The 11,040-nt window shown below is 61.0% G+C and overlaps 1 protein-coding gene across 3 annotated transcripts; it reads left to right on the forward strand.

Moving 5' to 3' along the window:
- The first annotated feature begins 315 nt into the window (after nt 1-315).
- DLK1 (delta like non-canonical Notch ligand 1) lies at nt 316-9,298 on the forward strand. 3 transcript variants are annotated; one of them, XM_059179715.1, is made up of 7 exons: nt 316-419; nt 1,457-1,596; nt 2,865-2,928; nt 3,409-3,539; nt 6,467-6,608; nt 8,317-8,596; nt 8,816-9,298. In XM_059179715.1, exons 1-7 carry the CDS (start codon nt 391-393, stop codon nt 9,062-9,064), a joined length of 1,035 nt encoding a protein of 344 aa, XP_059035698.1. In that variant the 5' UTR covers nt 316-390; the 3' UTR covers nt 9,065-9,298. The 3 variants fall into 3 exon arrangements, with proteins under 3 accessions (XP_059035698.1, XP_059035699.1, XP_059035697.1); XM_059179716.1 differs by having other exon boundaries at nt 8,822-9,298; XM_059179714.1 differs by having other exon boundaries at nt 8,317-9,298.
- Nucleotides 9,299-11,040: the final 1,742 nt, after the last annotated feature.

Consider the following 11,040-nt stretch of genomic DNA (forward strand, 5'->3'; position numbering starts at 1 on the left):
AAAGGTCATGACCTCCTGGGACCCTTCCCCAGCAAGTTAAAGACCTTTGATACCTTCTGCCACCCCCCCCACCCCACCTACCCGTCCCTATGCCTCCTCTCCACCCCAGCATCCTGATCAGGACAGGGCCTGGAGATCTGCCCGGAGAGGCTCTAAGCTCAGGCTGGGGGCTCTTCCCCAGGAGCTCCTGGGAGGGGAGGATCTCTGGCAAGGTCAGCATCCCCACCCCCACAGCCCCCTCGTGACTCTTCTGGAGGCCTCCCAGTGGGTCTGGAATATGTGCCGAGGGCTTGGTGTGCAGCTGCGTGAGTGTGAGCGGACTTGTGAGCTCGCCCACATGTGTCTCTGCGTGTTTGCGTGTGTGCTGGGCGGCAGTGCCTCCGTGTTTTGATGAGTGTGCCACCGAGAGCCTGTGACTCGTGAGTCTGGGGTGCTTGTGACTATCACGTCTGGGGGGCCCTACACCTGTGTGCGGGAGTCTGTGGTCTCTGTGTCTGTGTGGCTGAGGGCCTGACTGCTCTGCCCGCGTCTGCCCGCGTGGGAGTGGGGGTCTGCGTGTTTACCAGTGAATGCGTCTGTTCAGGTGTGCACGTGGCTCTGCCCGTGTCTCTGTGTGGCCCAGACGGGTGGGCCGGTGGTGAAGGAGGCCCAGGGTTTCATAACTGTGTGTCCCCCTGCCTCTCTGCGTGCCCATGCCTGAGCCTGTGACGATCCCGACTATTTCCATAACCTGTGATTGCGTTGCAGTGTGTGCTGGTGGTGTAGGGTGTGTCTGGCTTGTGGTGTGTGTGTGTGTGTACGTGTGTGTGTGTGTCTGCATTTTCCTGCGTCGATCCGGCTAGGGGTAGGGGGGTGATCAGGCTTCTCCTCTGTGTTTTCCCGAGTGCGCATGTGGCGCCAGCGTGTTCCTCGTCTCTAGAGTGTGCGTTTGTGTCTTCCTGACCGTGTGAACCATGGCATGCGTGCTCGGGACCTTGGCGCTCAGTGTTTTGGTGCTTCTCTGCGTGTTTCTGTATTCTGAGCGCGTGCTGGCCCCTTCCTGGGGTCTGCGGCCCAGCCCCGGGTCGGTCCCTGCCCCTGGTGCTAAGCGGGCCCGTGTGTGTGCGCCCGCGGGCCGTCCTGTGTACAGATCGTGTGCCCAACGTGCGCGGGGTACCTGTGCCCGTCTAGCCAAGAGCGCTCGGCGCGCGCGAGCCGCTTTCCGGGACGCCGCAGTGGTGGGGGGCGGCCCCGCGAGGGGCGGGGGTCACCGGGACTGGCCGGCGCCGGCCCCGTGCGCGCGGAGGCGGGGGCGGGGGGCGGGGGCCGCGGGGGGGCCGCGGTACGAAAAGGGCGGCGCGCGCGGCGGCGGAGGCAGCTCGGCGGCGGCGGCGGCGGAGAGCGCAGCGCGCAGCCCGGTGCAGCCCTGGCTTTCCCCTCGCCGCGCGCCCGCGCCCCCTTCCGCGTCCGCAACCAGAAGCCCAGCGCGGCGCCCGGAGCCGGACCCGCGCCAGCGCCGCTCCCGGGACCGCGACCCCGGCCGCCCCGCGATGACCGCGACCGCAGCCCTCCTGCCCGTCCTCTTGCTCCTGCTGGCCTTCGGCCACAGTGTCCATGGTGAGCGCACCCCCCCCCCCCCCCGCCGCCCGGCGGCCTGGCTCGCGCCCCCTCTGGGGAAGCCTGCGACGCCCCCCGCCCAGCCGCCGGGTGCCCCGCGCGCCCCGTCCCATGCGCCCCAACTCACGCCCGTCCCGCCTAACCCTAAGCCCCGCACGCTGCTGCCTCGCCCTCCCCGCCACCCTCGCATGCCAAAGCCCCGGCCCTGGGGTCCCGGAGAGGGGTGGGGGCAGGGGAAGTGTGGGACCCCTCCCAGTCCATTCCCGCCCCGCAGAAGTGGCGCTCGCAGGGGTGTCGGTGCGCGGAGAGAGGAGGTATGGAGAAACGAGGTGATGCTCGGGAGCCCTGTGTGGAAATGCTCTGGGGTGCAACTTTGGGGTGTCGCTGCGTGCGTGTTCAGGAACAGGTCGGTGGGGGCAGCGGGGGGTGGCTTTGCCGTCGCAGCCCCGAATTCCCACCGAGGAGCCCCGCGCGAGCCCCTCCTGCGTGGCGTTTCTCTCGGTGAGGGGCTGCGACACTTCTGTCTGCAGCGGCCATCTGTCTCTGACAGTGAGAGAGTTGCCCCTTCCCGCAGTGCCCCCCGCCCCCACTGCACCAGCGCTGATGGGGGAGCTGTCTGGAAAGCTAGTTGGAGTGAATGCACACAGTAGGCACGGAGGAAAGTGTCCGCATCTCTAAACAGTGTCAGAAATGCAGAATCTGTTTTGCAAAAACCCTTGCGTCTTTCTAATAGGAAGAGTATGGGGTGGGGGAAATTGGGGGAATTTGACCTGCGCACCTGGTTTAACGGGGATTAACCTTTAAGAAAAATCCTGAAGCCTTACCTGCGAGGCTGCCAGGTGAAACTGTCTGGCCTTTTCGGAAGCTGAATGCCTCCAAACCTGCTCCCCATTTTAGGCTCACTTTGTGAAAGTGAGGGCTTGGCTGTGGGCCCAGGGGTCAGAATCTTTCCACTCACTGTCTCCATATCCCCGCTTTTAGCATTTGAGGTTTCATGTTCTGGGGGGGGGGGTGGAATTAGGTGTCTAAGCTGCTCCTAGGAACTAGGCGGTTTACTGTGGTCACTTGATAACCAGGAACATGGCAGAGATTTTTTTTCCCCTGAGTGGGCTGATGTGAGATGCCTACTGTGTGCCAGGCTGCTGGGACCGGAGAGGGTGTTTGACTTCCCCCAGGGTGTCAGCCGTGGGCTGCTGGGGAGAAGACAGACTTTGCCTTGGCCTCTGGGGCCTCTTGGGGTGAATGGTGTAACGTTTCTTGTGCCTCAGGAGCTGAATGCTTCCCGGCCTGCCACCCCCAAAATGGATTCTGCGAGGATGACAATGTTTGCAGGTAATGGGGTGGCTCTTCTGACGTAGCTCGTAGGTGGTCAGGGCAGAATCCCGGGGAGTTGGGGTGTCAGGCAGGAAGAGGGGGGCTTGGTTGCTGGGTTGCGGCAAACTGCTTCCTCGCCCCCGCAGGAAACTGGTGGGGGGGGGAGTGAGGGGGAGCAGAGGAGGAGAAGAGGGCAGGGGGCAGGGGACAGCCATGACTCCCCTCTGCTGACTCAGAAGTGGGGGTGTTGAGAGAGCCCCTCGCAGGGTGAGACCAGTGCAGGGCACTGCGGCAAGATGCAGTGCTCCCCCCCAGCCCCTGGGCTCTCGGGGACCCCAGAGTCCTGTTCAGGTGACTGGTGTTTGCTTCCTGGGACCTGCTGGCATGGTACCATGCAGATACCCCCAAGGGATCTTGGCTCCACAGAAGGCAGCCAGAGCTCCCCCTGTATTCCTGCTCCCCCATATGTCCCCATCTTTCTCCCCCCCACCCGTACAGGTGCCAGCCTGGTTGGCAGGGTCCCCTGTGTGACCAGTGCGTGACCTTTCCTGGCTGTGTTAACGGACTGTGCGTGGAACCCTGGCAGTGCATCTGTGACGACGGCTGGGACGGAAACCTCTGCGACAGAGGTGGGCGCCCCACCCCATCCCTGCCCTGGGCGCCCAGCCACCACCTCCTCCCAGCCCGCGGCAGCCTCCCTTCCCCCTCCCGCCTCATTCCCACAGCCCAGGGCTCTGTATGGTAACGATTGTTAATACACTTCCCGCTCACTGGTGGACTTAGATTTGCTCCCCTCTGCTCCCCCAGCACCCAGAGATGGCCCTCTGGGTGGGAGGGGGCCCGGCAGGGAGCTGCCTGTTGAATAAAGAGGCACGACATTAAGCACATGCCACACAAAGCTGAACGAGTAGAGACCTGGGTATCCTCTTGGGGTCACTAAAGCTCTGAGGGGGTAGAGACTGGGGGTAGGGGGGGTCACAGAGCCAAGCCTCCAGGAAATGCACACAGGAGGCTGCAAAAACACATGAACAAACAAACGAAGGGGCGGGGGCAGGGGTGGGGAGCAGGCGCTGAGTCAGGGCCTGTAGGCAGTGCCGGGCTGGTGTGGTCCGTGGGTCAGGTGTAGGGGGAGGCTGGGGGTGGGCAAGACTGAGGTGCCGTCAGAGTACAGATGGGTGTTATCGGCTGATTTCATTAATTTATGCAACCTTTGCCCTTCGTTACCCCAAGCAAATTGAGAGTTGGCCGTCCCTGCATTTTTAGGCTACAAAATGTCCATTAAAGGCCATTCTCATTTGGCAGGACCCGCCCGGAAGCCTGGGCAAACGGGAGTCCTCGAAAAACGTCCCGGCAGCGTAGGGCAGCCGCCACAGGGCCTCTGTCCTTCGGTCGGTCCTCAACCTTAGCAGGGCATGAGGGGTACCGATAGGGAAATCGAGGCCGAGGAAGTCAAAGGCTGCACTTAGGGACACAGAAGGTGTCGGGAGAAAAGCCAGCTAAAATCCCTTGTCCTAGCCCCAGAACTGGGGTAAATCTCATCTGGGGTCATTCGTAATCCCCACCCTTAAGGACCACGGAAGAGTGTGTTGTGACCCCCCACCCCTGCCCCCCATCACCAGGGCAACAGGCTTTCCTCATCCAGCCCCCCCAGCACAACGTTGTCTCAGGTCCTTAAAGGCCCTACAGGTGACTCATGCTGGGATCAGCAGTAGCCTTACTGCTCCTCCGCCCCCTGCCCTTGGAGCTGCTTTGGGACCCACAGGATCCCAGAAAAGCTACCTCTTGAGGTTGGGACTTTAAGTCTGGAGCCCACCCTCCTTGGTGTCTGGTTCAGGATTGCCCCCTCCCTGCCTATGGAGTTTTCCAGACAAAACGTTCCCTCCTCCCTGGGTTGACAAAGCCTCTCAGCCTGGGCCTCTGGGTCCAGAGGAAACAGCCCTCTGGGTAATTAGCCTCTCTCTCCTTTCTCCGGGTCTCTGAGGGTGTCCGGGTCGCAGCTGCTGCCCCTGCAGAGACCCCCCGGCAGCTTTCTCCCCTGCCGCGGCTTAATCTACCCTACTTTGCGGCTGGAGGCCCAGGAGTTGGGAAGAGTAGGATCGTCCTTTGGACCAAGCAAGGGGGGTGGTCTCCGGCTCCCGAGCTCAAATTTGAGATTCCCAGTAATGGAGTTGCTGGGAGCCAGGACTGGGAGCCGCTGCCAAGGCTTCTCCAGTGAGCCGGGCTGGCACCTTTCCGTTATGGTAACGATAAATTCTCATGATGTCCCCTTACACCAAACAGGGCTCCCGGGGAATGCCTTGTGGGCTCTGGACAGGCCGTCAGCATGATGTTCCGGCTCTTCCCTGTTGACGGATTGCCACCTTCCCTACACGAGGGCACGGGGCTCCTTAAAAAGGGGGGGGGAGCCGCACACGTGTGGCCTCAGCACTGCGGACCCCCACCCACTCTGCCTTAACTTACTGCCTTTGTATTTGGCAGGTGCCCCAGGGCAGCTCAAACAAACGTAGGAAATGAAAAAGCCCCCCCCCCCACCTTCCCCAGGCCCACCAGGGAGAGCCCTCCTTTTGTCAGTGGGGAAAGTGAGGCACAGAGTGGGGAGGAGATGAACCCTGAGGCCAGTCTTCCAAAAAGTCCCACCCCACCCTGCCTGGGGGCTGGGGTCTGCACTGGCAGAGAGCCCCTGACCCAGGCCCCTTTGTTCTGCGGTCCCTGGCTCACCAGGCCCCACATAATGAAGGGTGTGTGACGGGAGGTGTAAAAGGCCGCAGACATGTAGCAGTGCTCATGGAAACCCGCACGGACGGGAGAGCACTCAGACACTTCTAATTTCGCTGCCTTCAAAAGATGCAGCCTTTTCATCGGGAGCCCCTCCGCTCGCGCGCGCAGAAAGAGCGACCACCAGGAGGTGGAGGCATTGCTGGGGCTAAGTCAGGTTTCTGGATTCCCGGCAGGAGTCTTCCCCACCCCCCACCCCGTCTCCTGCGCCCTGTATCCCCCCGCAACGGCCCTCCGTGATGGTGGAGTGTGAAGGGCAGCTGGTGTTTCTAACAGCTGGTGGCACGCTCGCCCTGAATGGCAGGGACCAACCCCCCCCACCCCCAATAGGAGAAGCTGGACATGAAAATTTGTCTGGGGAGGCAGGCCCCGGGGAGCCTTGGCCTGGCACACATCCTGTTGTGCGGGGAGGGAAGGGGTCTGTAGTGAAAGTCATAGGGCCGGACCAGAGAGGTGACCTGGTGCCAGGAAACGGGACAGCTGTCCTGGGTTGAGGAGCAGTGGGCAGCCGTGACTTTCTGTCCCCGTGAACTACCCCAAGGGTGCCCCTTCATCTCCCTGAGCTGCTTAAACCGCTGCAGAGTTTCTGGGGGGCCACTACACCCTCTTCCTCGGGACCTCATTTGGTGACCATTGGTGGTGGCCACAAACACAAACACCGAGGCAGCTCACGTCGGGTCCCCCACCCTCGTTGACCAGCCAGAGGGCTCTGTCCCCCCTCCCCCGTCCCCTTCTCCCTCCCTGGAGGGTGACAAAGTCTGCTTTTCCCTCCCCACCCCAGATGTGCGGGCGTGCGCCTCGACCCCCTGTGCCAACAACGGCACCTGCACGAACCTCGACTCCGGCCAGTACGAGTGCTCCTGCGCCCCTGGCTTCTCGGGCAAGGACTGTCAGAAGAAGGACGGGCCCTGCGTGATCAATGGGTAAATATTCTTTCCGACTCTGGGATCTGATGAATGCTGCTTTGATTCCTGCTTCACACCCCTAAAGACCCTTTCAGCCCAGCCCTGCTGGACCTGTCGCCTGACAAAGAAGGAGTAAGTGCCCGTCCTGCAGCCCCGCGGGAGGCCGTCCAGGATCGGGGTACTTATGGGGGAGTGTGTTATTTCCATCATTGCCGAAGTGACCCTGAAGGTGATTTCGTATTCCTTCCATGCCCCCAAGTGCCGATGCGCGTGCGTGACGGTGGCCTGGCCGGGGCCGCCGACAGGAGCAGGGAGCCACACGGCGTTGGAAGGGTAGCCCCGGGGGGGCGCTGAGACTTCTTGTGAAACCCACTCACTGCGTTTTAGGGGGTGGTTTTGCGGGGAACTGACAGACTCTGCAGCTGAGTTTTTGGGGCTGTCTTGGGGGATCCTGCTAGGCAGAGAAGAGAGGGGTCTTTGGCCAGTGGGGCTGGCGGGGGAGGGAGGGCTGGAGGGGGTGTTCAGCTCTCAGCTGCCTTCGGTGGGGCTGGGACTCTGGGACTTCTGAGCAGTGGGCACGACTGACAAGAAGGGCCGCTAGCTTTCTAGCCCTCAAGCCATTTCCTGCCCTTCTCTGTTCAGCTACACGGAGCCCACCCAGCCGTCTGCTGGGGCTTAAGCGGAGCAGGTCCGGGGCCAGGAGCTGGTGGGGAGGGGGACACAGCCGCTACCAGGCAGAAGCAGCTTCTCTTGACCTCACATTCCAGGGGGCTGTGGAGGACCCCGGAGCCGGCAGAGGCCACAAACAGGCATTTGTGCAGCCTGTAAAGATCAATGTTCAGAGGGGGTCAGAGGAGAGGGGGGGTCACACCCGAAGTCCACGTCTGCTTATTTGTGGGATGGGAAAATACGGAGCAAAACCTTTACAATGTTTTGCTTTTCTCCCCAACCAACTTGAACCAGTCTGTCAAAATAGAGCCCAGGGTCCTTGAAGTTCCTTCAGAGCCCAGCTCCCGTACAGACCCTCCCCACCAAGTGACAATGCTGATTTCTCGCGCTTACAGCTCCTTTCTTCCCCTGGATTTGGTATTTATCAGATGACAAAGGGTCTGCTCCTTTAAAAGCACTTAAATTAAATGCTCCTGTGCTCCGCTCTGAGCTAACAGCCCGTCTGGTCTGCATGCGGCACTTGGGTGAATGGCCCACTATCAAACCGCCGGGCACAGACGCAGGCCGGGCCAGCAGACAGACCGAGGCTTTCTTTCACTCTGAGTGTCCCCAAGGGCTTCCCGTACAATAGTCTGCAAGCTCTCTCCACAATGACAATAGGATCACAATCAGGGTGGAGCTGGTGGAGAGTGCGGGGGACCTAGGCCCCCCTCACCGCCCCCCTGCCCAGCGGCCCAGGGATGGAGCTAAGGGAGGGGGCTCACTCCAGCCCTGGGTCATCACTAACTTTGCCTGTGGGCCTCAGTTTCCCCACCTGTCCAGGTGGGAGAGAGGACCTAAGAGGTGGGAGAGGAGACCGTCATCAGCCGAGGAGGTTAGGCCCCTTCCAGGCTGGCCGCTGGAGGGAGGGTGAGGCGCAAGCCTGTGCACGTCCTGCCCGGGAGCCTCTCTCGGGCAGGCAGGACAGCGCCTGGCGTCTCCCTGGCCGGCCCCTGGCACCACCGTCCTAGTCCAGCCGCTGAGGGCCCTTTACCGTGTCCCCCCTGTTGTTCTGCAGCTCCCCCTGTCAGCACGGAGGCACCTGCGTGGATGACGAGGGCCGGGCCTCCCATGCCTCCTGCCTGTGCCCCCCTGGCTTCTCCGGCAATTTCTGCGAGATCGTGGCCAACAGCTGCATCCCCAACCCGTGCGAGAACCAGGGCATCTGCACCGACATCGGGGGCGACTTCCGCTGCCGATGCCCCGCCGGCTTCGTGGACAAGACCTGCAGCCGCCCCGTGGGGAACTGCGCCTCCGACCCGTGCCTCAACGGGGGCACCTGCTGGCAGCACACCCAGGTGAGGTACGAGTGTGTGTGCAAGCCCGAGTTCACGGGCCCCCTCTGTGGCCGGAAGCGCGCCCCGAGCCCCCAGCAGGTCACCCGTCTGCCCAGCGGGTACGGGCTCACCTACCGCCTGACCCCCGGGGTGCACGAGCTGCCGGTGCCCCAGCCCGAGCACCGCATCCTCAAGGTGTCCATGAAGGAGCTCAACAAGAACACCCCCCTCCTCTCCGAGGGCCAGGCCATCTGCTTCACGGTCCTGGGCGTGCTGACCAGTCTGGTGGTGCTGGGCACCGTGGGTATCGTCTTCCTCAACAAGTGTGAGGCCTGGGTGTCCAACCTGCGCTACAGCCGGAGGCTGCGGCAGAAGAAGAACCTGCTGCTTCGTTACAACAGCGGCGAGGACCTCGCGGTCAACATCATCTTCCCCGAGAAGATCGACATGGCCACCTTCACCAAGGAGGCCGGCGAAGACGACATCTAAGCAGCGTCCCCGCCGGCCCCTCTCTGTTCTCGGGGTCCCGCAGAGCTCACTCTATGCGGTCTGTTCTCCTCTTTGTGGTGGAATTTGCTCTATTTTGTGTCGAATCTGGTGAACGCTACGCTTGCCTGTCTTACCTTTGTGTTGCTCTGTGACAAGTGCCGCGCGCCCAGAGCGTCGTCTTTCTCTCTTAATGCATGATCGAGAAACAATAATAAGAATTTCATCTTTAAACGAGTAAAAGATATAAGTATGTTATTCTAAACTTTAACTTAAAATCAAAAAGACCAAAAAAAAACAAGGCAACGATGCCGGGACTCGGCGCCGACACCCCTCCCCGGAGGGGTCTCGGCCACGGTCCTCGTGAAACCGTTACGAGTGCTGTGCATGACCACCCACTGTGACAAAGGCGAAAAATCTCTTCGTTCGTTCGTCCTCACACGCCACGTCCAACGCGCACTCACATCAAGTCCAACACCGCAACCTTTAGATCTTTCCGATTGAGTTGAGATTTTGCAGAGTGCGGCGGCCGTGTGTCAGGCAGAGAGCGCGCCCCGGGTTGGCTGCTGGGGGGGGGCCGGGACCTCGTCCCAGCCCTGCCACTGACTCGCTGTGTGATCCTTGGCGAGCCCCCCCGCCCATCCCCACCCCGGGCCCACTTCTTCCCTCCCCCGCCCCTCGAGGGAGGGGGCTGGAACGCAGTGACCATCCGAGTTCTCTCTGGCTCTGAAAGTCTGAACGAGGAACGAAGGGGTATGAACCAAAACAGGTCCTGACCCTAAACATGAGGATCTGATGATGACGGGGTCTCGTCCCGGGACCCACGGGTTTTGGCCTATCCTGGAGGCACACTTGACGTTTTGAGATCGATCCTTGCTGCCTCTCTCAAAGTGGGGAGCCTCCTGGCTCGCTTTCGGTCTGGAAGCCATCAGCCCCCTTTGAGTCACACAGTGCAGCCTGACGTTGCCCACTTGGGCAACCCCCAGCCACCCCTAAATCCTCAGCACTTTACCTGCCTTCCCTGTAGCTTAGAGATGTCCCTTGAAATTTAAATGCCCCTTGAACCGCAAGTGCCCCCCTGGCGATATCTGAGCAGCAACACATCCTCACCAAGGTTTGCACAGGGTTTAGTGGGAAATTGTCGCTCGTGGGGCGTCTCCTAGTTCTGTGGTCCCAGGTCCCAGACCTTGGTCTACACAACTGTGGATTTAATTTGTGTTGCTGAGTTAATAACTCTCAGATCCCGGAAGACCTAGCCAGCTTCTGAATTATAAATTTGACTTTTTTTTAAAAAAGAGCATCTATCTTTTTTGCAAAAATAGAAAGAAATAGGACAGAGCTCTGTTTAGCTTTCCGACTCTTTGGGGTTGGACAGCTAAACAGCCCTTCGGTACCAGTGAGAAATATTTTGCTTCTTAAATTATTTGGATAGGAAGCTATAGTCTCAGCTTTGTTGAGTATTACCTGCCGAGTTTACCTTGCTCCGAGTATTTATTTCCAAATCATCATCACCATCTTCCTGGTCATTCAAGTCATCCCCACACACACACGGACATGCGTCACCGTCACTGTACAACCATTGATCGTCACCTTCAGCCTCCGACCGCTGCCCCTGTCCCTCATCATCCTGAGTCAGAGCACGACTGTCATGTCCTCCAGCTCTCTGTGCCCCACCCAAGCCCCTGTCCCCATCGCTCCCAGTCCCCAAGCCCCTCCCACCCTGCCCCCCTGTCCCTGGTCCTCTGCAGGCAGAGGCCTGTCACCGCTTGAGCCCTCCCACCCCCACAGCTCTCGCCCAAGTCCCTTCCTCACCGGCCTGCCTCCGGGCAGTTTATCCTCAACCCTAAGACCCTGACACCCTTGCCCGCCACGCCTCCCACCCCAAGCTCCCGTGCCCCTCCCCTTCCTGCCCTCACGCCCCGCCACCCCGCCCCTGGACTCGGAGAGCGCCCGCCCCACGTCCCTTCTCCCCCATGTCA

Source organism: Mustela lutreola, chromosome 7, assembly GCF_030435805.1.
Source record: "Mustela lutreola isolate mMusLut2 chromosome 7, mMusLut2.pri, whole genome shotgun sequence".
NCBI classification, from domain to species: Eukaryota; Metazoa; Chordata; class Mammalia; order Carnivora; family Mustelidae; genus Mustela; species Mustela lutreola.

What these genes read in the sequence shown, in the direction of transcription:
- DLK1 (XM_059179714.1), top strand. Translation starts at nt 391, where the DNA reads ATGAGTGTGCCACCGAGAGCCTGTGACTC. An exon ending in CCACCGAGAGCCTGTGACTC is followed by an intron (nt 420 to 1,456) that starts GTGAGTCTGGGG and finishes GTCCGCAACCAG; the next exon opens with AAGCCCAGCGCGGCGCCCGG. An exon ending in GGGCCCTGCGTGATCAATGG is followed by an intron (nt 6,609 to 8,316) that starts GTAAATATTCTT and finishes GTTGTTCTGCAG; the next exon opens with CTCCCCCTGTCAGCACGGAG.